The sequence below is a fragment of the Anabrus simplex genome, chromosome 8 (genome assembly GCF_040414725.1).
Source record: "Anabrus simplex isolate iqAnaSimp1 chromosome 8, ASM4041472v1, whole genome shotgun sequence".
Classification (NCBI taxonomy): domain Eukaryota; kingdom Metazoa; phylum Arthropoda; class Insecta; order Orthoptera; family Tettigoniidae; genus Anabrus; species Anabrus simplex.
The window spans coordinates 145,647,691-145,675,634 of record NC_090272.1 but is presented as its reverse complement, the minus strand read 5'-3'; the positions used below and the strand labels follow the sequence as shown (position 1 = coordinate 145,675,634).

The 27,944-nt window shown below is 37.8% G+C and overlaps 1 protein-coding gene across 1 annotated transcript in view; it reads right to left on the bottom strand.

The window, feature by feature from the left end:
• Window positions 1–27,944, bottom strand: part of CtsB (Cathepsin B) — a 94,043-nt gene that overhangs the window by 13,596 nt on the left and 52,503 nt on the right. Inside the window, exons 3-5 of the mRNA XM_067152495.2 lie at window positions 27,167–27,367; window positions 23,629–23,773; window positions 1,655–1,771 (exon numbers count right to left, since the gene is read on the bottom strand). Coding sequence (XP_067008596.2) covers window positions 1,655–1,771; window positions 23,629–23,773; window positions 27,167–27,367 — 463 coding nt within the window. The remainder of the gene's footprint in view (window positions 1–1,654; window positions 1,772–23,628; window positions 23,774–27,166; window positions 27,368–27,944) is intronic.

Here is a 27,944-nt window from a genome sequence, read left to right as displayed (position 1 = left end):
GAGTACCGAAGTGTTACAGAATGCAAGGAGATTGACGGTATAAAAAAAGAAAAGGATGATACATGGGAAAGAATAACAGGGGAATTTAATAATATTGTCCACGTTACAGTGCGATCTACGAAACAACTAAAACAGTTCCTTAAAAATTTTTGCTACTCTGTGCCAAGAGTTGTGTTTTGAAAGTTGACACACCTTCATAGCAATAACACATATGAAAGCAAAAGATATACAGTTTAATATCAAAGTGCATTTCTGTATAACCACTACGTAATACACAGTATAATATTCATAGGTGTTGTACTATTGAAATGGTGTTTTGCAGTTGCATTCTTATATGCCACTGTAGTATTGTCGTTATCAATGTGAAGAATGATGCCATTCTCAATTCCAACATTCCTATTCAGTCTCCTTCCTGTGAGATACTGATGCAGAGTCAAGTCCTGTGGGGGAAGTTCATCTCGGTTCTCCACAGCAATATTGTGTAATACCGCTGTTGCTACTATTACGGTCAATGTAGTTTCTAGTTTAGTTCGCAAGCCCAAGTTTGTTTCGATCAGCTGTGTATTCTAACCTCTCGCGAACATCATCGATGAATTTACTGACGACGGTTTTTGAAGTCTATCTCTTCAGAAATTGTTCCTCAGATAGATTTTCAAAGTCTTTCCTTCTTATTATAGGCCTATTTCTGTTAGGAACACCGTTTAACAAATCTAAATAAGGCAACTCTGCATCAAATGCATGATTTACGGTGGCCATTTTGCTTTTAACCTCGAATAAACAGTTTAACCCAGGTGAAAGGAGGGGTTAACTTAACTCCGGTCTTAACCTAGAGTTAAAAATAACCCTCCTTGATGAAACGGAATGAACAATCAAACTCAGAGTTAAAACTGTGTAACTCGGGGTTAAGGTTTAACCCACATTGATGAAACCGGCCCCTACAGTAGTGCTGTTCTACTCTGGGTCTAGTTCATTACGTCCACCACTCCAATCAAAACAACTATCATCCAGATCAGACTCATGTGAATTTACAGATGCATGCAATTCCATTACAATATCTTCATCATTTAACTCATAAAATTTAGCCACTGTATGTGAATAACCAAATGATAAAAGAGGAAAGCACGTAACAACAAGATCATTATCTGGTTCAAAGCTAGAATGAAATACAACTAATTTGCTCCAAATATTTCACATATAAATGGGTATATTTAGTACGTATCCATTCTACATTCCAAGGAAAAAAAACATGCCTGATGGATACTGTCATCTAACAACTTTTTCTAGCAGTATTTGCCAGTAAAGAGTAGATATGATGATATATCAACAGCAGCAGACGAGACAGGTACACACCTGTCGATCTATCACCACCTACTGGTTCGAGGGTTAAAGAAAAGAAGAATTATGGGAGATTATACAATTCATACTTAACAGCTTTGGCATGTGGGATTTCTGGCATGAAAGTCCTACCACTGTGGTTAGGATTCCTTGTAAATTGGAGGTTGCACGACTACGATCATGATATCAACAGTCACATAAAACAGGCCTGTTTGTTGTTGCAAATTTGGGACATCACAAAAATATTTGCAATCTGAGTTACTTTCCTTTCTACTTCACATACAGTATTTCTTAAATGACATTTTCTCTCTTGAATTACCTGACTTGTAGTGCACAAAGTCTTCATACACAGTAAAAGCTCCTTCCACAGGACCATTGGTCATTATCTCCAATTGAATTTGTGAGGGATGATTCTCAATAGAATAAGATGATTTACCTGAAAATACAGTAAAGATAATTTCAATATTCATGAAACATATTTATTTTAAATTTCAAGAGAAAAACAACCATCAGCTTTATAGTGTCAATTTTAGTCAATATGTTTCAGTTTCAAAGGTTATAAGGTTGAGCCATTTTGAAGATTTGTAATCTAGGTTTTATGCTGGATATAAAAATGTTGATGTCCCACTTTATAAAATATTCTTAAATTATATCATTTTGGGATATTAATATATTCAGACTTTTTGACCAATATTAATATGTTGGTGATAAATGATTAGTTCTGCTTATTTTTAACATGTTTGTTATAGTTATTAACTTTATATAAATTATTCAGCTGAAGGCAAAATTAGGGTTAAAACTTGTACTGATCATGAATGTCATATATACTGTATTGAATAGGTGGATAAGTTTTTGCGATTCCTTTGCAAGAAATTTTGCCTATCTATATTGTACTTAATAAGCAGAAATGCAGGGTCATATTTTCCAGAGCCAGACGTATCTCCTAAAAGTGACACAATGTGATCTGCAATTATGGAACGAACTGTGGCTGTATCTCCATTAATGGATATACACTACTGGGTACTGTTGGTGAGTTACATACTTCAACGATATAGCAGTGTTTTGTCCACACTTATGATGACCAAGTATATGTCGTCACAGAAGACTCATACTTTTCCCCAAGTAGCTTCTTTTGCTCTTTTAAATCAAGGAAAAAGGTTCAGAGCATAGAGCATAGGCATGGTTGACGATTGGGACAAGTTATTCTGATATGGATGTATTTGATGTGACCTATTACTCCAGGTAAATAATCGGTTGCCAAGAATTGTAGTCAGGTTGACAGTTATCTGACTGTCCCTTGTGTCAGGCTCAAGATACAAGTGCCTTATATAAAATACTAGCAAGATACTCATGCTTCGCTACGGTAACACACTGTAATTTATAATTGAATGCGGAACATTTTATATATAATCCGCCAAAATTCGCGATCTGACAGCAAAGTTCCTCCCATTTTTCAATCTTTCTTTCCAGCAATCGATTTCGTACTTCCCGGGCTAGCTCCAGGTATTCCGCCCGGTCAGTTGGGTCCCTAAATCTTTGCCATCTTTTCCTATAAGCATTTTTAATATGGATCAAATCCTTGAGGAGATCCGGCATGGTGTTGTCTTGGGTGCCTTAGTGGTACTGAACCCGCGGCCGGACTGCATTCGTAGTCATTACCCAGCCAGGACTCGTTTCCAGCGTGGTCCGCACATTTTGATGACGGTCCAGAACATTATTATTATTATTATTATTATTATTATTATTATTAGCGTAGGTGAAATTAGTTGAATTATTATTATTATTATTATTATTATTATTATTAATGTTCTGGACCCTGCAGCAAGATGCAAGACCGCTACTTGGCGGCAAATTACATCTGCTGCCATTGTCATTGCTGACAATGTGACCAGCACCATTATTGCGCATAGGCAAGTACGCAGGATTTCTGGTGATATGAATGATATACATCCATGCATTATTGACCTTATTACAGAGGTGAACAATTGCAAGGTCAATGTCATTCCTATCGTTTATTTCAAATGTGTTTAAATTCTTATTTATATGCCAGGATAATCTACTATAATTTAAGATTTAAGGTAAAGATGGCTCTTGAAAACAAACTCAGGAAAGATTAAAAATGATTGGTTTATGATCAGAATCAAGTACATTATGAACAGTAAAATCAATTGGTCTCAACTCCATTTTCATCCCACTGCTGTTAAGTAGATCCCCCCCACCCCCAAAAAAGAAGGCGTCTTTCTTTATGTTTAAAAGAGATTCCAAATACCAATGTTCACGTATGTTACCTTCAGTTTTGAAATATAAGTATCCCCATAAAAAGAATTAATTCTTTTTTCTTCCTTTCACCCCTCCCCCCCCCCCAAGTGAATTTTCCAGAAAGAAAAAAAAAACTTGTTTCTTTATTAGTAAAGGATCTTCCAAATACCAATTATCACGACTGTAACATCTTTCGTTTTTTTTTTTTGAGGTAATAGTATCTTCTTACAAATAATTTAACTAACTTCAATCCCCCCCTTTAAGTGGATTTACGAAAACAAAAAATACGTATTTACTTTTAAAGGAGATCCAAATACCAAGTTTCACGTCTGTAACATCTTTAGTTTGAGACATCAGTATCCTAATAAAAATAATTAAACGCCATTTTCAGTCATTTTTACCCCCCACCCTAGTAGTTTTTCCGAAAACAAATAATACACGTTTCTTTATTTTTAATAGAGATAAAAAATACCATGTTTTACTTCTGTAACATGTTAAGTTTGAGATATACTGTAGACATGCTCATTTTAAAATTTCACCCCCTTTTTAGGTCCCCTTAAGTGGCGTTTCCGGAAACAAATCACGTATGTTTTTTTACTTTTACAGGGGATTTCAAATACTAATTTTTACGTCTGTAACATTTTACGTTTGAGATATAGTAATTTTTTTAGTATTTAGTATTTATTTATTATTTTTCTCCAGACCTGCAGTATACAGATACTAAATTGATCTGATAAGTGAGGAAAATAACAATGTCCAGCCTATAGCCAGATTTAAACTACAATGATATGAACAACCGATATTGGTAAATGGCCATGCTCAACTCCTTACCAGAGATCCAATGGCCCTGGCACTGCGGCATTAACGGCACACATACTTACAAACAGGCAAATTTAAAATAGTAAATTATACTGGCAAGGTTAAATACAATAAAAGAAACTAAAATGAAATGAAATGCGCCACTGAAAAGTGCTAAATTAAATTAAAATGTGCGACAGATGCTGGTAATCGGATGACTTGAAAATGCTGCGCACCCGCTGAGGTTACGCAACATTAATCATGCCCCAGAATTGCCTGCTTGAGTAAGCTAGTATGCAACACAATTCCACTCTTAGCAAACCCAGACAAGATCACGTTTACTGCTGAGTGCGCTGACTTATGTTTACACAGGACAGTCCTCTAACATTTAAATTTCTTAATGACATTGTTCCACTTAATCTGGTACGCTGTACTATCACTGTTACCACACAAGCATTGCATTGTTTAGAGTTCCATACTGCAATTAATAACAACTCTAGGTAATTCCAATCTCTTCTAATAAATACACTACGAACATCAAATACCAACTATCAATACACCAATTAACCACTTTTCTTAGTCTTATACCACCATAAACTCACCAAACTCATACCTCCCCCTCGTCTCTTATTCATCAACTTACTATGCATACCAATTAACCACTTTTCCCAGCCTTATACCACCATAAACAAGCCTCCAAACAAATAACATTATCAGATAACCCAGATTACACACCAAATACTCACTTCTCTCAACCTTATACACTAGAGTCTCGTTAATCTGAAAGTCCAGTTAATCCGAACTAAAATATTTAATTTAAAAAAAAAAATCCTAATTGAAATGAAAGAACTTATTATAGAATGAAGATTTACTTGCATTTTCTTAGTCATATTTTACTAGAATAACTTAATGTTATGTAAGGACAAGTTGTAACCTAGTTTTAGTCTTTTTCTCCTCTACGGGTTCTTAACTACCCTACTGTAATTTTGTACAGTGTTTTATTAATGTAACTGCTAAATAATGGACATTTCAAATTACAGTATGTACTGTATTGTAGAAACTATTTTCCTCACACGGTTGAGGCGCTGGCCTTCTGACCCCAACTTGGCAGGTTCGATCCTGGCTCAGTCCGATGGTATTTGAAGGTGCTCAAAAAAGTCAGCCTCATGTAATAGATTTACTGGCACATAAAAGAAATCCTGCGGGACTAAATTCCGGCACTTCGGCGTCTCAAAAACCAAAAAAATAGTGGGATGTAAAGCCATTATTATTCTTTAAAAAATATTAACAAATGCAATGACTGGTATTTTGCATTTAGGAACGTGGTATGCTAATATTAGCATCCTGGAATACAAAAGTTACTATTTACATTACAGTAATGTCAGTTATCCATTGCTCTGAATCTTGAGTCCTGAATAAGAGAAGATATAGAGTTCTAATTTTATTTTAGGACCTATTACAGTAAAAATTACTTCGAGATTTAGCAGAGGTAATATAAAACATCATCTGCATGAAGCCAAAATAATGTTATAACATTAAATTGAGGTGGATGAATAAAGTGGTGTTTACGCACTCGTACAAGTAGTTACAATAATATACCAAATCCCGGCACCTAGCCGTCTCTGGAAACCATAAAAGTAGTTAGCGGGACGTAAAAAAATAACATTATTATTAGAAGATATTCTGCGGTTAATCCGAAAATTTCGTAATCCGAACAGACTCCGGTCCCAATTAGTTCGGATTAACGACACACTACTGTACTACCATATTCATACCAAACACAAAATCACATACAATTAACATCACCTATTATTACACCAATTAACCACTTTTTCCATCCTTGTATCACCCTAAACTCACTAATTACTTAACCAAATTACTCACCAGATGCTCACTTCTCTCAACCTTATACCACCACATTCAACGGTTCACTCTTCATACCAAACACAAATCACATACAAATAGCATTATAACAATTAACCATTTTTTCCAGCCTTAAACCACCATAAACAAGCTTCCAAACAAATAACATTACCAGATAACCCATTAATTACTTTCCCAAATGACACACCAAATACTCACTTCTCTCAACCTTATACTACCATATTCATCAATTCACTATTCATACCAAACGCAGCTCATATGCAAATGGCATAAAATTACCATACTTCACTCCTAAATCCAATAAACAACTCACTATTTACTTTTCCAAATTTCCTTAGCACTTTCAAACTTTCTAACCTCATACCTCCTATTCGCCTCTTATTCGTACATCGTACCAAGCACCGATTCACATACACTTAACGTAACCATCGCCCATTTCACAAGGATACCATGCTCATCTCTTTTGTTGTCACCCTATCTTCTGTAACAATTTTCTTACTTCTTACTAGCTTTATTAGCATTTTTACTTCTTGTAACAGCACCCTTCCCATTTCCACCTATTCTCCACATGTCACTTAAGGTTTTACACCTTCCTTCGTCTATTCTTCCTTTGCCCAACCCTCGCTCCATTCTCTTCCAATTTGCCTCCGAACGTTCCCTTTCTCTCTGGGCCACCATTTCTTCACTGTTTCCACTCTGCTGACTTTCTTTGCCTATAGCTGCAACTGTGTCTGTCCCCCTAGGCCTACCTACTCTCGTCTCATTATCCACTGCTCCTTCCTTATCGTTGTGTCGCCGGTGGTGAGTTGATAGAGTCGGTGGAATAATTTAATTCTTGACTTGTCATGAAACCGTCATTGAAAGATGGAACTGATATTTTTGAAGAATTAGATTAAATTTTTTTTTTGTTGCTGTAAATTTAACTTAGAAAAGAGTACAAAATTTTATTGTTCCACCTTCTCAATACTTAAAATCATTTAATGTTTATCAAAACATTACAATATTATAATAACAGATACTTTTTTTGGACCATCCTCAGCCTAGCCAAAATTACAAGCAAAAGACATAATCTAAAAATGAAGTGATGTGGATGAACAAGGGGATGGGATGGTGATGAAATGACATACAAAAGTAAAAACCTTATACATGTGTGACAATAAATATAACCAAAATATGTTAAAATTAACAGATAAATAAAAGCATTGTGATGTCATATAAAATTACTTGATGACAAAGTCTTAGGTTGACGGTTGAACTTGTGTTGCACACTTAAATTCGAGTGAAATCTTATGTGAGTTCTTATGTTTCTGGAAGGTTCTAAAAGCGAGATCTACAATGGCACAGAGGGAATTGTCCAATATGACCAGTATAGACTTGACGAATTAAGAAAGCTGGACTCGTTCTATGAAGCATGAACGACTGCTGTTTTTTTAAAGGTAGTCTCAATTCAGTTCATGCTACATAGAACGAGTCCAGCTTTCTCAATTCGTCAAGTCTATACTGGTCATATTGGACAATTCCCTCTGCGCCATTGTGGATCTCGCTTTTAGACCTTCCAGAAACATAAGAACTCGCATAAGATTTCACTCGAATTTAAGTGTGCAACACAAGTTCAACCGTCAACCTAAGACTGTCAAGAAGTGATTTTATACGACATCACAATGCTTTTATTTATCTGTTAATTTTAACATATTTTGGTTATATTTATTGTAACACATGTATAAGGTTTTTACTTTTGTATGTCATTCCATCACCATCCCATCCCCTTGTTCATCCATATCACTTCATTTTTAGATTACGTCTTTTGCTTGTAATTTTGGCTAGGCTGATGATGGTCCAAAAAAACGGACCAAAACTAGTACCTTTTATTATTATATTGTACTGTTTTGATAAACGTTAAATGTTTTTAAGTAGTGAGAAGGTTGAACAATAAAATTTTGTACTCTTTTTTTTAAGTTAAGTCTTAACTCAATACGGAACCCAACCATGAAGTTTATTACTTTAAATGCTGTAAATTTATGTAAAATTTTGTGTGTTTTATTTCTGGTGAAATTTTGTGATTTTAAAGAATTTTCAGGACTTACAGAAGAGACTTATTTACTTAATCATTGAGTGTTAAAAGAAAAGACATTGATTTTTTATAGTGGAGATCTCCAGTAATATGTTTGTTGTAACCCATTTTTTGTATTGCCCTGTAGTTGCCACGTGGAGGCTTTGATCACAAAATAGCTGAGTTTCGTAATCGAAATCTCTAGAATAAATTTCCCACATTACCATATATGGTGCTGTAATTCTACTGGCGAAAATAACGCTAAATTGTATTGGTGAAACTTCGGGTCGAAACATAGGTAGCTTCCCTGATTGGCTGTTTGAGTATTTCTCAATTTCCGGCCTTTTGGCTCCTTAGCAGCAGCAAGGCTCTGTTCAGCGTCTTTGGTTTTCGTACGTCTTAACAATCGGACGCACCTTGTAGGGTGGTCCACTCAGCGGCTCCAGTCATCCTGGGGTAAGCATGTTTCCTTTTCTCAAGTGTAAATTCATTTCTGCGGAGTTTACATTAGACCTTGGTTTTTCACCGTTTGATCTTGTAATGCCTTAGTTTGTCAGCTAGGCATATCCTTTGTTTTGGAGGCAATTCCTTTTATTAACTTTTGTGTAAATGTAAATTTTAATTTTTCCATTCGGGTTGCCTCCAGTTATTCCGCGTCAATTGAGTGTTCACCTGTTGAGCTATGCGTCCCTCATTGATGTGCATTAGGAGAGGACTGCACCTCAATAGGCCTCTGAGCTAACTTTAAATTTCCGTTGTTTTCTTGTCTTGTAAAAACTCTTTGGATTTGCCTTGTAAGATAATTGTAATTATGTCACATTCCCTGTTAAATTTTCCTTGTAAATTTCATTATCAAAGTTATGCTCACCTTCTTAAAAGTAATTGTAATGTTGTGTTGGTATTTGATTTTCTGAAGAACTACCGATAGGAACCTCGTGGTTCGATTTAATTGTTTTTTTTAATTGATTATGTTATCCTTCAAATTGGTGTTTTATACATTGTTAAAATTCCTTATTGCGAGTAAATTAGACTAAAGCGATAATGTTCTCACGTTTCTTTCCCTACAAAGTCACGTAAGATCTCGTCCTCTGTAGGGTTTCCTAGCCTGCTTCCCATATATCCTTTCTCTAGTTGTCATGTTGGTTATCATGCGTAGCCATGTGTTGTCGAAAATTAAAATGTTTTCCTGGTATTATCATTGGCTGACGTTGTTCTTTCAGATTTGTTATTTTGGTTTATTAAATCATTTCTTTTTTCATATGTACCTATGTATTGTGTGTTGTCTTCTGTAAGGGGGGGTTACAGTTGTTTATAATCACACTTTCACTTGGCACCTCTCCCTGTGTCTCTTCGCACATCACACTGATACTTTCGGTATGTACATTTCTACCATTCCCATCTCCAATATCACTATCTTTCACTTGCCTATGTTCCCCACTAATCTCTACACTTCTCTCTGTTTCTCTGTCTTGTTTCATCCTCATTTCTAGGTCCATCAATCTATTCACAGACCAGATTCTACTCCAGCTCCTGCTTGACACCACTAGTTCCTGTCCTCTTATGAATGCTCTCAACCCATGATGTCTAGCTCGTATCACATGTTTTCTAAGAATTTTTTCGTTCCTAATCGCTTCAGTTCCCATGTCCCTCTTGATCCATATTTTTCCCCTCTGCATGTTACCGGCATTGCCGACCAAAATATCAGCCATCAGCGTAGAAAATAGTTGTACTTTGATAGGCCTGTTGCCTCTAATTCTTCCCACTCTCTGCACATCGTCTATGTTCGCTTCACTAAAATTGATTTTCATTTCCCCCTGAATTAGATCCACTACTTTATAAATTGTAAGCACTTTGTCCTCCCTCTTCTCCTCAGGCACGCCATATATAAATAGGCATTTCTTTCTAAGATTTAGAGTGTTGGCTTCCACTTCTGCTTTCAGTTTCAGCCTCTCCTCTTCTAATTGTCCTATTTTCTCTCTTACTGCTGCAACTTCTTTGGCATTTTTCCTTACTTGCGATGCTGTGTCTTCTGCCCTTTCTCGGAACCATCCCTTCATTTTTCCAAACTCCCTCGTTTGATCTTGAATCATATTTTCGAGTTGCTCAAAGGGGCAGACTTTTACAACCACCTCTTTTACAACTCTTCTGATTGCTTCCATGTCTTCCCAGCTCATATTTCCATTGGAAGTCGGACCTGGGTTTAGTTCTACCCCCCCCAATCAATAGCATTATCATAATCACCGCTGCTGATAGCATTAATTCTCCTTTCGTTTCCATTTCTATTTTACACCCTCTTGTCTTCATTTCTTTCTTCCCTGCCATCCTCCTATGATCGCCCTGTATTGCTCCACACCAATCATTGTCTGTAAACTCCTCACTACCTTCCTGCACTCAGTACCTACACTCCCTTCTCCCACTCCAGGGACCTTCCGCTCAATACGTCTGCACTCACCAGTGGCTTAGGCTGAACTGCGTTTCTGAGATATACTGTGTATAATTATAGTCTCTCTAAAAATCACCCCATTTGTCACTCCTGTTTAAACCCCATTAATTGGACTTTCCAAAAACACAAAAAATAAGTGTGTATTTTTAAATGAGATTCCAAAAACCAATTTTCAGGTCTGTAATATCTTCAGTTTCTCAGATATAAGTATCCTCATTAAAGGCACTCAAACCCCTTTTTCACCCCTCATAGTGGGATTTTCCCAAAACAAAAAAAATGTGTATTTTTAAAGGAGATTCTAAATACCAATTTTTACATCTGTAACTTTTAAAGTTTTGAGATAGATATATTTACTTTAAAAATTCATCCCCTTAGTGACGGAATATCAAAAAATTCTCCCTTAGCGAGCACCTACATTGTAATATAAATGTATTCTCAAAATTGTCTGGCTCCATGGCTAAATGGTTTGCATGCTGGCCTTTTGGTTACAGGGGTCTCGGGTTCGATTTCCGGCAGGGTTGGGAATTTTAACCTTAATTGGTTAATTTCGCTGGCATGGGGACTGAGTGTATGTGTAGTCTTCATTATAATTTCATCCTCATCACGACACGCAGGTTGCCTACGGGCGATAAATCAAAACACCTGCATCTGGCGAGCCGAACTTATCGTCGGACACTCCCGGCACTAAAAACCATATGCCATTTCATTTTCCTCAAAATTTTGTTTCTCTATGTCCAGTAGTTTTGGCTTGGTGATGACGAGTGAGTGAGTGAGTGAGTGAGTGAGTCAGGACATGTTCTTTCATATAGATTAAGTTCTCAGAAGGAAATTGTAATTTAATTTCATAGTTTGCAAATGCTATAAACATTTAAGCTTTTTAGGCCTTTTCAATCGTTGAGCTATTAGCAATTTGCCCCAGTGTAGCAGTGGGCTCATCCTTTCGTCCAAATCATTGCCATGTAATCATAACTGTCATCACCATCTATGCACATGAGTGGCTTAGTCTCATTAATCTCCTCAGCAGATGGTGACTTGGACGCTGAACTTCCTGATAAGGAAAGGAGTGGGCTATGAGCATGTCAAGGCCTCTCACTCCTGCCCATCGTTTTCAAACTCTAAGGAGTTGGCTGGGGATGCTGCTCTCCAAGTGTGTAGTGGAGTGACAAGAAGAGTTCTCCTCCTACTTAGCCCTCGCTGGGGAAGTCTTCCGCACCTGGGTGGGCTCAGGACGTCAGAAATGACTCATTAGATGGTTTCCCAACAGTCAGGGGTACCTTCTTGGGAGCGTCCTTACACTTAATGTGTACTGGACTGTTGGCAGTTAGACGTTTAAGTATTTGCTATTGGCGAGGTAATTGTTCAAGGAACAAAGCTCTGGTGTTATCTATAATTCCGTAACCTTTTAAACAAAGGAGCAGATATTGATTTAAACACTCTCTGGGCCTCTAGTTTCTACAGAGTCCCTTGATTTTGGAGCATGGTCACTTCGCACATAGGTGGTGGTGAGCCAAGGCCGCACTAGATAGACAGGCCACAAGGCTCGGACCGTGACGTCACGCCAGTGGCTGGCGTTCAGCATGGTAGTATACGGCCCGCTCTCACTGTCTCCATGATATTATTAATTTATTGAACCTTAACGATAAAATTGAACACGCCTTTAATTGTGGTTTTATTTAGGCTTGTGCACTACATCAGTTTTATGCGGGGGAAAACTAGCGGAACAGTTTATGTACATTTATTTACGTAAAATTAAGCTGACATCTGTCATTTGTAACGGAACACGGTTTCATGCAAAAGATTAAAACCCATAATACGTATAAAAATAGTTTTAATGTTACTATGCAAATACATGATAGCAATTCACAACAATAGTCTGGAACCTTTCTTAGAAATAAGGCTTCAACTTAAAACTTATCTAACAATTCTTAAGGTTTCAGTTTATCAATTTTCCCTTTCTTTGTCGATTTATGGCTATCCTTACTTGAGGATTTCTTCTTCTTAGCAACGAGTTTGTCTGCGATAACTTTTCTATAGTTATTCAATAATATATTACAAAAGATGTATATACATTTGTCAACGTAATCTTTAAAACTACTTCTACAATCACTGCATGTTTCAAACATGACGTTTTCATTTTCCAGAACTTCGTTGACAAGCAAAATCAGAATGTTTCTTTGAGAATCACCATGTAAAAACCTCGATTCAAATTTATCTCTTATAAGTACACTAAATAATTTAAACTGTGTGATCAAAATGTTAACAATAAAATCTGATGGATATTTCAAAGCTCCCCTGTCAATTATATTGAAATAAAAATTGTCCTCCGGCTTTAACACATCTGACGTTACATTATCATTGTTTAACAATAAAACATCTTGACAATTTATACATGTACAATTTTTCATAATTATTTTACAAATATATCCACCAATATAAACTAGACCTAACAAAATGTTTTCAGATACAATAACATCATTTAACTCAACTACCACATTTTCAAAATGTGAAATATCTGTTGGTTTGAAGCTTTTACAATCTGAGCTCTTGGAATCCACATACTTACTTAATGAAATATCACTAATAGGGATGGCTGCATGTTTAGCAGAGTATGCATTAATTACCGTCAGGGTTTTCAATTTTCGTTCTGACTCAAGGATTTGCTTCACTGAAATATGGTAGCAGGCACCACTCATTTCCCTGTACTGCCCAAATCGTGCTTCCAGTTCGTCAGTTTGAAATTTCCCTAACAATACATACTTAAATCCTAAACTTGTTTTCAAGAAATTTATTAACTCTAAAACCGTTTCTGTAGTGTGAACTAAGGCTGTTTGAGTTTCATTAGTAAGTTTTCCATGACGACTCTCTGTTTTTTGTGTAATCTCCCCTTGAACAGACAGATTATCCCATCTAATTAACCATGTTAAAAACTTGCGCAGAAATAAAACATTGTCGTCATGAATTGAAAATATTGCGTTACATTGAGGGTCGTTAAATCTGTCGCCTTTGAAAGCATGCTTAACATTAACAATCTTCCACCACTGAAGAATTATTTCTAAGAATAAAGCTGTGCTTTTAAAACCATCTCCATTTTTTAGTTTATCAAAGTGTTTTAAAGCGGCGACATTTTTCTCATCGAAGAGCTTAGAACAAAGGTTTACATTTTGTCGCTCTAAAGAAGTTGGGTACAACACTTTTTGGTTCAGGGCAGGAGCAAGCTTAACTACATCATTCTCTTCTCCTCTGTGGACCTGTTTAAGGTGACCAACACTAGCAAAACATTTTTTGTCTGACTCAGGGTTGTCAAAGTCAGGAAACACGAAAGTTTGTAAGTTATCGGCCTGATTAAGCCAGTTATTTCTTAAGCTTTTAAATAAATGAACAGTATCGAACATTACAAAAATCTTTTGTGTTTCATCAAATGGATTTTGAAAAGTGGTTTGTAAATTGCTTTTGCACAGCTTTTCAAACATTTTTCTATTAACACTGTTATTATCAGAAATTATGCATACTACCTTATATCCTATATCTGTTAATACTTTAAGGACTTGCAAAGTTAGTTCTTCTAAGAAATGTGACGTTAGGTTCTTACATGGAAACAAACCAACAACGTCTTTATTTTTTTTAAGAATGGATGACAACATAAAGGTTTGTACAGTTGTAGGTAATGTTGCATTATTTTCTCCACTTTTACTACTAAAAGCAACTCCCTCTACCTTTCCTCCTTTATAGTTAAGCTCAGGTTTTACATAGACTTCATCCAACAACAAGTTACAAAATCGTTCATGTTCATTTAACAATTTTACTTTCTTTTTCAAGTAATTCCAATGTGAATCATCTATACCCGAATTTCCCGTGCCTAGTTTTGAGGTAAAAGACTGCAAATACACAGGGTGAGGCATTGTAAGGAACGTTGACTGTCTTATCTTCTTATACGCCCCAGGAAATGCGAAAAATATTGAAGCGAACCATGTTATTAATATACAGGAGTAAGACACTTTCTTTGCAAAGGCTAAATTTAACTGTTCCTTGCAAAATTCTAATTTATCAGTAATGATACAGTCATCAACTTCACTTTCAATTTCATCGATTATTTTGTTCACAGTTTCTATTTTGTCGTGGACAGTCACTTTTGATTCACAAGCAAGACTAAACAGGAAGTTACAGATACTTTCCAAATTTGACCATTTTAATATCTTGCCCCCGTTACCTAATGCACGTATATTAGGGTTATCATTCATGAAAATACCATGTTTTATGGCTTTAAAATCAAGAGCCTTGTTTAATGTTAAAGAAGTACCAATTTTCGGAATATTTTCCTCAGTCATATAAATTTTGAAAATACATAGACTTTGGCCGTCGAAATTGACAAAGACTTTGTCAAAATCTAATTTGCATTTAGTAGTGAAATTACCTTTAACGTCATCGAAGTCCTTGATCCTGTCATCTTCTTCCTCAGCTTTCTTTCTTTCTTCTTCCCGTTTTTCAATTTCTTCTTGTCTTTGAATAGGAGTTTTCCTCGGTCTTGGAAGATTTTTAGACAGATAGGCAGGCACATTTTCAAACTTAGTAGGAATAGCGTCGTTTGAGAGTTTTAAACAGTTACGTTTTACTGTTAAAATAGACCCATCACTTCTTTTAACAGAATCCTCCCTAATTACAAAACGTTCGTCGAAGTGTTTTATGCACACAACTGAGCTTGCTGAAGGGACAAATTCTCTTCGATGGATGCCTAAGATCCACTTTTGTTTCCGAACCAAATCAGTAGGAAATTTAAACACAAACACTGGGCTCTTCTGAACTATAGTTGCTTCTACAACCAGGTACACAACACGACGTGGGCATAATTCACAATGTCCACACACGTTTAAGTCATTCAACACCATTGATAGCCTTACTGCTGCGAGGTTCATATCAGCCTACAAGTCACTGGCGAAAAATGAAGCGGATGGCTCTTGGTGTGACGTAGCGCCGGAAGTGGAGGGGGAGCCTTATGGCCTGTATATCTAGTTGGCCTTGGGTGAGCCCTCGACATCAGCACAATTGCTTTTTTCCACACATCCTACAAGGTGACGAACCTGAAAAACGCAACGAGGTGTGGCCAAATTTCTGGCAATTAAAACACTTATTGGAATTGGAATTTACGGGTGAACAATCAAACAGTATGCGACACCTTAATTCCTTCGAACAGTGGACATCAAAGGCCAAGATAAATGCTGTCAGTTGGTACAATTATTTTATTCACATCTATTTACAAGTTAACACATGTAACCTTAAACACTGCTGTCATGAACAAAACTCTCACATCACGAAGCCGCCATTCAATCGCTGCACATTCAACACACAATTGAAACCCATTCTCTTTGGTTGAAACAGTTCACTGCTTAAAAGCATGTTGCAACACGTGGTCACTAGTATAACCTTGCTACACCATAACTTTACTAAACAACAATTCGTCGTAACCAATAAGGCATCATTACCATCAAGACCACCCCCTTATATCTGTGCCTGGCCAGGCTTCCAGAAAGATACAATACCAAAAAAAAAACTACCTTCATGAAAATTCTAGAGTGCCCAATAAATAGGTTATAATGGACAGAATATTCTCAATCGTTCTAGTGCCTATTACCACTCTGGAAGTTACAGTGTGTTTCACAATTATGGATTACATATTATATAGGCCTATACAGGTAATAATGAACTATATACAGGTTCTTACATTAATTGAACTAATATAAATGTCTATGTACAGCATATGTTTCATGACATAACCTAACAATATGATCATTCGACTATGTAAATAATAATAATAATAATAATAATAATAATAATAATAATAATAATAATAATACGTGTGCAGAACAGATCTGGAACCTCAAGATGATTCTCCAACATCGCCAATCAATTCGAACAGTGGTCACTTTTGTTGACTTTAAAAAAGCTTACGACTCGATTGACCGTGCCACCCTATTAGATGTACTTCATGAATATGGTGTTGACAACAAAACAACGAAGTTAATCCAACAGAATTTAACCCTCTTGGAGCCAAGAGCCGATCTAGTCGGCCGCTCCCCATCAGCTGGAAGAGGCCAGAGCTCCGCCTCCACTCTACTACTGTAAAGTGCCAGGCCGTTTTCAGTGGAAATACATGTATTTTAAAATTCGCGTATATCTACCGGTGTATAGCTAATACCAGCATGAAATTTTCTACATATCGACTACGTAGAATAAGAAACTGGTTTGGAGTGATATAAAGAGTCAAAAACGTTTTATTGTTGATTTATAGTTGTCGAAAACGTTTATTGTTAGAAAGAGAAAAATATTTTCGCACTTTCTCTCTCAATATCTACGTTGAAAAAATAATTTACGATACAAAAGAATATACTTAATTATGTATAATGTATTTCTAAATTCAATTCTATAGAATAACTAATTTGAACGAGAAAAATAAAAACGTAAAAAATAAAAATTCAAACATATGTCATTAATAAAAACAAGACAATTTTACTCACCGATAAAATTCGCATGTATGTATCGATGTTTGGCAAATACTGACAACAAATTTTCTACGTGCGGACAACACAGTATTAAATAATTCTGAATTATTAAATAAGTAAAAAATAGTAGTTGACATTATAGTTTTTGTTTTCAGAAAAAATTAGTTTCTCATTTTCGGTTGTAGTATATATTAGAAAAATAATTTTACAATACAACAGAATTTACGAAATTAAGAAATGTATGGCACAAACGCCGTGATTTGCTTCGACCTACTAAGCAACCGCTGCTCAGTTCGGTACCTGCAGTTTACGAGGTGAATTATGGTCAGTGAGACAGATCCTCTCAGTAATTATTCTTGGTTTTCCAGACCGGGGTCCTCTCACCCTTAAATATCTCCTTAATTGCAATCACTTAGGGTCACTTAGATTGAGTAAACCTCGAACCAACCCTCAGGACCAGGCGAAAATTCTTGGCCTGGGCGGGAATCGAACCCATGACCTCCGGGTGAGAGGCAGGCACGCTACACTTGGCCTGCGGAGTCCGGCATTTAGGTAATGATAGAGGACTATATGTGACTATAAGGTTTAGCAGAGAGTAAGTGAAAAGTAAATTGAAGTGTGATATGGGCGGAGAATCAGACGGTAGGGCATGTTTAGGTCAAGAACTTCCTTGAAGGAGACAGGAGGTTGAGGAATGTTGTCGGATTCATTAGGACAAATTTCCACAAAATGTTCTCCAGAGACATCATCATCATCATCATCATCATCATCATATTCGTTATCACTAGTTTCATCTATCACCATATTCAGAGTAGCTTTAGTGCTGTTAGACTCAATTAAACTTCTCTTCTTTAGCTGCGGTGATTCCGCGGACGTGTCCGGTATAATTTTGTCGCTACTCTCTGAACTAAATTCCCTATCGCTATCCGATAAATCATCAGCGTTAACTTCGCACTGTTCTAAATACTGCATTAATTTATTGTCATCAATACCTGCTGAAAAATTATCACGTGAATAACATGCCATTTTCCTGTCACAAATCCACTCACTGCAAGGAGCAATCTCTTACTGACCGGTTAGCGGTATTTGTAAACACAGGAAACGACTCTTGTGAAAGGTATAACACCGTCTTAGAACTGCCAAAGCAAGGCCAGGCACACAATGACGTGTAGCCCCTTTACTACAGGTTGTAACAAAAGTATGCACTTCACTATAGGTTGCCTCAAAATTACGTATATCACAGAATTTTAAGCCGGCCGATGTAATCGGCTCTGGCAACTTCCGACTGGGTTGTTAACGGCCGACCAGATCGGCTCTGGCAATTTAAAGGGCGGATGCTCGCACTACCGCCTGGCACCAAGAGAGTTAACTAACACAACTTCTAAAGTGAAATTCATGGGCGAAATCTCCGAATCATTTGAGATAAGAACAGGCGTGAGGCAGGGTGATGGATTATCTCCACTGCTGTTCGATCTTGTACTAGATAAGATCGTTAGAACATGGGAGAAAGAAGTACACGGGATAAATATGGGAACGAGAGATAAGCGAATCAATATTAAGTGTCTTGCCTTTGCTGACGACCTAGCAATAATCACCCGCACTCCCGAGGAAGCCAGAACCGCTCGAGAATCTGCACGAGATTGCTATTAAGACTGGCCTCCAAATATCATATGAGGCAACACAATACATGGACTCCAAGAACACCAGTGTGGAATCACTTGGGACCAAATATGGCAATATCACACGAGTTAAACATTTCAAGTACTTAGGTGAAATTATCGGAAGCACTGGTAACAACAGGATAGCCAACAAAACCCGTGCCAAAAAATTACATAAAGCCTACACAGTCACCTGGAATATCTACAATAAGAAATCCCTTTCCATCCAAGCCAAGCTGCGTCACTACCATACAGTAGTTCTTCCTGAAGCACTCTACGCGATTGAAACATCAACACTGACCATCAATATCAATATCAAAAGAAGAAATTACAGAAAACTTCTAAAAGATAAGCGAGCTAAATACCTGGAAGCAGAAGCCAAGAAGATTGCAGTCGAAGCAGAAACAGACCCATTTCGGGCCCTCAAGAAAAAGCAAGAGTGTAGAGCGAGGGAAATACCAATGGAAACATGGGAAAAACACTTCTCAGCGCTTCTAAACAGGGACAGCAGAGCAAAAGGTGACACCGCAAACCACCCTATCGATCCAGAACACGAAATTAGACTAACCACAGGGGAAGTACAGATGGTAATCAGCAAAGGAAAAAAAGGGAAGTCAGCAGGACCAGACAACATATATACAGAACACTTAAAAAGTACTCAAGACCATTTACTACAGCTTTGGACAGAACTATTCAACAAATGTCTAAATTTAGGCAAAATACCGGAAGTTTGGAGAACGGCAACGCTGAAGATTTTGTACAAAGGGAAAGGAGAAACTGACAACCCCGACTCATATAGAGGTATAGCTCTAGAAAGCAACTTATACAAAGCATTTGCAACTATTGTAGCGAATCGCCTGAACAACGAAATAGACCCATTCATACCAGAATGCCAACTAGGCTTCCGCAAAGGAAAAAGCACGTTACAAGCCGCAGCATGCCTGAAAGAAAAAATTGAAGAGGCACTGAGGCATCCAAAAGGGAAGTACTACGTCGTCTTTGTTGACTATAAGAAGGCTTTTGATATTATCGACAGAGATATTCTGATAGGAAAATTGAAACAAATGATTGGCGACAACACGCTCGTGAGAATCGTTGAGACCATACTAGACTACAACCTAATCAAAATTGAAGATGGAGCATCCTCATCCGGGAAAGTAATTCAAACAAACGGGGTACCCCAAGGAGACCCGCTAAGCCCGCTACTATTCAACGTAGCAACGGCAGATATCACACAGATAATGACGGACTCCCCTGAGACTACTCTAATAATGTACGCTGATGACATGGCTCTGGGATCGAGCTCAAAAGCAGAACTACAGTCGACAGTGATGAAGTTAGAAGCTTGGGCTTCAGATAACAAATTTGAAATTAACCAGGAAAAGACAGTACAGATGGTCTTCAGAAAAGGTGGCAAGGCGGCCAAGGACGACGCTATAACATTAAATAATAAACCACTAGAAATAGTCAAGAAATTCAAATACGTGGGCATCACGTTCCAAACGAGCATGGCATCCTTCAACAGCCACGTCATAGACAGAACGACAGCAGCAATCAGAGCTATCCACAATATCAAGAATATTTCTATGCTATCCCTTAACACAGCGATGACTCTATTCAAGACCGCAATAACCCCAATTGTCTCGTACGGAATCAAAATAATATGGGATAGCCTGACAATCGGTGACTTGGAGAGGATAGAAAGGGTCAAAGCACGGTTCCTGAAGAAGGCCCTAGGAGTAGGCAAACTGGCACCCTCCAGACTTGTTTATGTACTGGCACGGGAAACTTACTTCATTGAGGATCTACGACTCAATCTACCACTGCCATCTACCGGCCCATTCCAAGAGCTTCAGAAAAAACTTCTCAAGAAACGCGCGGAAATAGACCCCGAATTCTACGGAAATGACGCCATGATCGATCGAAACTGGACCAAGCAACTTCAAGAGCAAAGACATGTCATAACAAGATATGCAATACATGGCTTCCACCACAAAATATGCGCAAAGACAAAATTCCACAATCCAACAGATGACTGTGTTTGTACACTGTGTAAGGAAAAGTGCGACCGCTACCATCTGCTAAAGTGCAAGAACAGAATAAAGACTCTAACAGAATACAGCACAATGTAAATTGGGACAACAAACTTAATACTCATTCGAGTGCTCCTTATATAATTAATTAATATCAATGGCATCGAGAAAATGGAACGGCAAATACTTAGGAAAATATTTGGACCAAAGTTCCAAGATGGAATATGGATGCGAAAAAGCTCGGAAGAACTCTACTTGCTGACCGAAAGATTCACTTCAATCGCCCGGAAAAGATGTATGCAATTCTACGGACATCTAGCACGAATGGACGACTCGCGACTGACCAAGAAAATCTTCCTCATTATCAGCGGAACCCGACAAAATGAAGTACGGTGGCTTGTTGACATCCGAAAAGATCTCGCAGAAGTCGGCGTTGACCCACTGACAACTACACGGGCTACATTTAGACACAAAATTAACTTGCACAGCTTTGAAGCCAGACAATGTACAAGAAACTTGAAACTCCAGGAGGCATGGACTCAAGAAAGACGACAGACTCACAGTGCGAGGATGAAGAAGTTTTGGGAGGATAAGAGAAACAAGAAGAAGAATGCTAACTAATGGTTGTACGTGCTCCTTAGAGGGCCTAACGCATATATATATCAAGCTCGATATCTGCATTAGTTACCCATGGGCAAGAGAATACCGTTTTCAAGTTATATCTGTTTATTGCACTCGCGTCAACTGAAAATGGATTTGTCGAATCCTTTGCAGGAGTTCGGAGATTTGTGCTGCTAGATTTTCATAGCCACATCCTCAAATATACTTGCTCCAAGCAGACATCTGCCTTGTACAGCTGTAATTGTCCTGATAACATGGATCTGTCAAATAGCTTATGCATCTCTGCAACCTCTCTACCACCTATACTTTGTACAGAGTTCTTTTTCAGGAAAGGACTTTCTGGAATAAAGCTGAGACCAGCGACCCAGTTAGTGACCTGGAATCAAGATAGCCATTAGAAAAACATACACTATCCATGGCAGAGAGGCTAGCTTAGACAGTAAGAGATATTTTGGGGAGGGCTACAAAAGAAGAGAAAAAAGAAAAAAACAGCAATGAAGAAAATATAGCGCAAAATTACTGCAAACAGGTACAATCCTCTCTGTGTTATGAAGGCGGTCAGTGGTCTAGAACTTTCCTCGACCTCCACTTGCCGCTATCCAGAGTTGAAATCCAGCGTGATGAAAATCCTAGACCCACTTATTCGTTTCAGCGAGTCTTTCAGGTCAGGCATGGGGTAGACATCACTAACTGTCTTCTTGTTCAATCTGTGGAAGTCCACACAGTCGATGCTCCCCATTCTTCTTCTTCTTCTTCTTCTTTAGGACGATAGGCAAAGCCCAACAGGATGTAGAGGGTTCGATGAGACCTTGCACTTCCATCTCTTGAATCTTCTGGATGGCGAAGTTGCGCTTATCTGGGTTGATTGGATATGGACGTTGCTTGATGGGTGAGGAAGGGCTGCATTCAGTGGTGTGAGTTACCGTGGTAGTCCATCCTATTTTATTGGTGATGACTTCCAGAAAGTCCTTTAAGGTGTGTCTCAGCTCCTCTTTTTCACTCGGTCGAAGATGTGTTAACTGGATATCTCCCAGGTCTACGTCGACTTCCATATCCTTGCAAGTCCGGAGATTTCCATCGTGCCAGGCGACCCGCAGATGTCTGTCTTTTCCCAAAAAGACTTCATGAGCTGCATAGTCTAGGATCACCTTGTATTCCACCAGAAAGTCATGACTTAATATGATGTCGGGTGTCACGTTTTGAATCACTACCATGTCAATTACAATAGGCTTGCTCATACATTTAGCAGTTAGGTTAGTCTGTCCTTGGATGGAATAGGTTACCCCATCCACTGCTTCCACTAACCTTCCGAGGTGGTGACACTTCATAGGCGGTAGTAATCTGGCGACAGTCCCGTTGATATGGCTGAAATTTTTGATTCAAGTCCCTGTTCTACATTGTAAACCTTTGTGTACACTTGTCCTATCTGTCCGGTTAAAATTGTGTTAGCTTGAGAAATTTCGCCTGAAAGATTGTCATTTATGCCTGAAAAGTTGTTGTTTAGTGCCTGCATCATTGTCATTAAGTTAAAACACATTTCGGTTATATTTACTTCTTCTGTCTCCGAATCTTAGTCGACTTCAATGAAGAACTTTTCCGGATCTACTCCCTTCTCCACGAGATCTTCCCGTAGTCGCGTCTGTAGCGATTTCTTCTTCCCGTTCGTTGGGAGATTCCTCTAGGTAAGTTCGTCTTTGAGCTGTTTAAGCGACATATTCTCTAAAATGACTTGCATTTTGAACTACTACACTCGTATTCACTTGTAAATTTTACGTCCTGTCATGGTCGCCAGTTAATGTATCCACACAGATGCACACAAGATGCTATCAGTTGGTACAATGAATTTTATTTACATATATACACAAATTAACACACACATAACCTTAATCACAGTATCACAAAAGAAAAACACTTCACTTTTAGAATATCAACAAGCTTACCTTTAGAGTTAACTCTGTCTTTTATTAAAATTATATTTTCTCTAACACTTAACATTCATGTTCTAACGGAGCAGGAAGGTTACTTAAAGATAAAATCAAAAAAGGCTTCTCACCAAAATGCAGATCCTTTTTATAGGTGATACTGTAGCCATCCTCACAGATCTTCTTGCACTTGGGTGTATGCAATGATCCAGAACAGGGCATACGGCTACCATTGACGTGATGCTCACAGGGGGCAATTTCATATGGCTGACAGCCCTAGGTATAAAAAAAAAAAAAAAAAAAAAAAAAAAAGAAATTATTTTCAGGAGAAATGCAAATAAAACAAGAAAAATATACAATATATATATATATTCATCAAGTTCCGTCGGCGTTTGAGAGCACAGTGCTTGACGTTGAATACGTCGCACTGATCTTCGGGAGCTGCCAATCTACTTCAATTGAGCTACTTGTCTTCGGCTTCTGCAAGATTTTGGATCTTCTTATATGTTGGATTGTGTTATGACTTCACGCCTAATAGGCCTAGTGTATGCAAGCTGACTCATCTAACTGTTCTCCGCTTCTTGTAAACATTATGAGACGATTTAAAGTAATAAACTTCATGGTAGGGCTCCGTATTGAGTTAAGACTTAACTTAAAAATGAGTACAATTTTATTGTTCCACCTTCTCAATACTTAAAATCATTTAACGTTTGTTAAAACATTATAGGTACTAGTTTCGGTCCGTTTTTTGGACCATCATCAGCCTAGCCAAGAATACGAGCAAAGACATAATCTAAAATAAAATGATGTGGATGAAAAGGGGGATGGGATGGTAATGGAATAACATATAAAAGTAAAAACCTTACGATATTAACTGGATAATTCCGAAACTTAAGCATCCCTCTCGCCTTTGGAATTTAGCGAGCTCTATAACGTTTATGGCCGTTGGGATATTCAGCAAAATAATTATAGAATGGTTGAATACTACACATGTTTACAACAAAGACATTTTAACCACCGCACTTGAACATAGACCTCGTGATGTTCCACTGATAACTGTTTCCAATCATCATTCTTGTTTCGATGATCCAGGAATATGGGGTTCATGGGTTCCGACTGAATTGAGACTACCTTAAAAACAGCAATTATTTACGCTACAGAAAAACGAGTCTAGCCTTCTCAATTCGTCAATTCTATACTGGTCATTTTGGATTATTCCCTCTGTGCCACTGTGGAACTTGCTTCTAGAACCTTCCAGAAACACAAGAATTCACATAAGATTTCACTCGATTTTAAGTGTGCAACACAAGTTCAACCGTTAATCCAAGACTTTGTCATCAAGTGACTTTAAATGACATCACAATGCTTTTATACTTCTGTTAATTTTAATTTGTTCTGGCCACATTTATTGTAACATTGTATAAGGTTTTTATTTTTATATGTCATTCCATTACCATCCCATCCCCCCTTTTCATCCACATCATTTTATTTTAGATTATGTCTTTGCTTGTATTCTTGGCTAGGCTGATGATGGTCCAAAAAACGGACCGAAACTAGTACCTATAATGTTTTAACAAACGTTAAATGATTAAGTATTGAGAAGGTGGAACAATAAAATTGTACTCATTTTTACGTTATGAGACGATGTTGAACTTTACGTGTGCTATGCTGCTGCTGCCTTGCTTCTTTTAAGTGACTTATCTCCTACTTCTGAATTTTACAGTGCCTATCCCCGTTGTTTTACATTGCCTTTTAAACTGTTTTTTGTGGGGACTTGATCTTTTATTTTCTTTCTTTCTTACCTATGCATTGTTTTTTGCATTTTATTCGGCTGATGATGACCAGGATTGGGGTCGAAAGTGGTCCGATTCCACTTATAATTAATTAGGAATGTAACACTACATTTCGTATTTATTTGTATTGAATAGGTTGAACTACCTTATTTATTATTTCGATTTAATTGTGATACATTTCAATATGGAACATTATGAAATTTTTATCTTTAAATGAAAAATGCCAAGCGAACAGGTATGGCCTTCTCATGATGTCTCTCCAAAAGCAACTGAGCAGCGTGAATGGCATCTGTTGTTCCACATCCCTTGATAAAAACACATTGGTTTGGTGTGATAGAAACTATCTTGTGGAGCATGTTATCAATAATCCCTTCAAATATCTTCATGGTGTGTCATAAAAGCCGGATCGGCCGGCATTGTGAGCATTCAGTCGCAGCACCCTTGCCCTTCCAAAGTGGCAGTGTGATACTAAGTTGTCCAAACTGCTGGGACTATAGCTTCATCGAGGATATGGTTGAAGAGGGCAGTGAAAAGCTTACCATCTTGACGACCAAAGATTTTCCACACTTCTACTGGGATGTCATCAGGGCCAGTTGCCTTCCCATTTTCCATCTTCATCATAGCTTCTTCTACCACCTCCTCGATTGTAACTGGCAGCACAGGTCCAGAGACTGGACAGGCACTCTGGATTGGAGGGTGGTCAAATTCCTCATTATTGATCTTCAAGTAGTAATCACTCTATCGGTGAAGATTAGTGGTCTTTGTCTTTTATGTGCTTGACATGGCTGATGTTTTGAGGGACTTGATGATGTGCCCTAGCTAAGCGGTAGACTTGTTCATCGAATACTGTGTTTGAGTCCAGGTTCCGTTGTCCTATGCTGTTCTTCACTGAGTCCATCCATAATAGTAATAAGACAAGGAACTGGAAATAGTAGAGCACTTCAAATACTTGGGAAGTGGACTGACAGAAAATGGAAGACTGGGTAGTAGGAACATACAACCGGGGAGTGCGCTTTACCACCAGGTATGGAGATTAATATGGAATAATTATGTATCAGTGAAGGGATATTACTTTCCTATAATGATGTATGCAGCAGAACCTGGACAATGACTCAGAGATGAGAGAGTACAGACAGATGAAATGAAATTCCTGAGGAGTATGATACAGAAGACTAGGAGGTATAGAGTGAGAAATGAAGTCATACGAAAAGAGCTAAATGTGCAAAAACTAAATGACCAGCTGTAATAGAACAGATTGAGATGGTTTGGACATGTCAAGTGGATGGAAGAAGAAAGACTGCAAAGATAAGCACTGAAAAGACAAATGACGGGGAAGAAAGGACGAGCAAGACAAAGAGAAATTCGAAGGACGGTTTCTCTCTGATTCTGTAGAATAATTTAGTTCGTCCAATGTCTTTCGAGTGGTTAATATTCATACTTCTGTTCAATTTCTGTAAAATAATAATGGTCAAATACGGGTAGTAATTAACTAACAAATCTAAATATGCCCCTAGTGTTAAGGAATTTATTGTTTGTATTATTATTTCTGTAAATGTTATGTAGTAGAAATTTGTCACCATCATTTTCATTGGAGAAGTATATGTGTTATGAAATAAAAAAAAATTTAAAAAAAAGTTTCATTCATTCATTCAGGAGTATGTCGCTTACAGGAATGTCTGCAACATTGTCTTCTACCATACCACGGGCAATATATTTCTTAACAAAATTTACAGCCCACAGATTGAACAAAAAGCCATAAAATCTTTATTTCTAAATTAAGATGACATCAGCTTACAGAACTGCAACACTATCAAACTCGTAACAAATTCTTAAATAATCACAAACCAGGAACTGAATATTTTAATAATTCTTATACCTGATTAGAGTGGTAAGCACCACCACTGACTATTCCATTGTGGACCCAGTAGCTCCAGGCTGCACCAGGAAATCCTCCATTGCATCCAAATCCACAAGAATGACAGCATGACACAAGGTTTTCAGACGAGAAATGGAAGTGCTGAGTTCCATTAGAGTGAATGCACACTCTGTCACTCATTGCCTCCACAGCAGCAAATGCCTGGAAAACAACAAGCATATGTCAAGTATCAGGATAATATTAGCTACTATTACACATGTATTAAAGAAACGAACAAACAGGCTGGTCAAATACAGTATCTCTATTCTAAACATTTTCATGGATTTCTTTGTATGTCTGGGCTCACTCAGTTTTCATTAATTAGCAATACTTTTCTCTTTCATTTATTTGCATATTACTTCAACATATCCCAGGATCCAGAGTGTCCTTTTACCTGCTACTCACAAAATTCCTCAGCCTACAATCGAATGTGGTAGATAAATTCCAAGTGTGAACAATACATATATAGGAAGATAGGTTATTTTTTTTTTTTTGTTGCTATTTGCTTTACGTTGCACCTACACAGATAGGTCTTATGGCAACGATGGGAGAGGAGAGGCCTAGGAAGGGGAAGGAAGCGGCCGTGGCCTTAAGGTACAGCCCCAGCATTTGCCTGGTGTAAAAATGGAAAACCATCTTCAGGGCTGCCGACAGTGGGGTTCGAACCCACTATCTCCCGGATGCGAGCTCACGGCTGCGCGCCCCTTACCGCACGGCCAACTCGCCCAGTTAGGAGGAT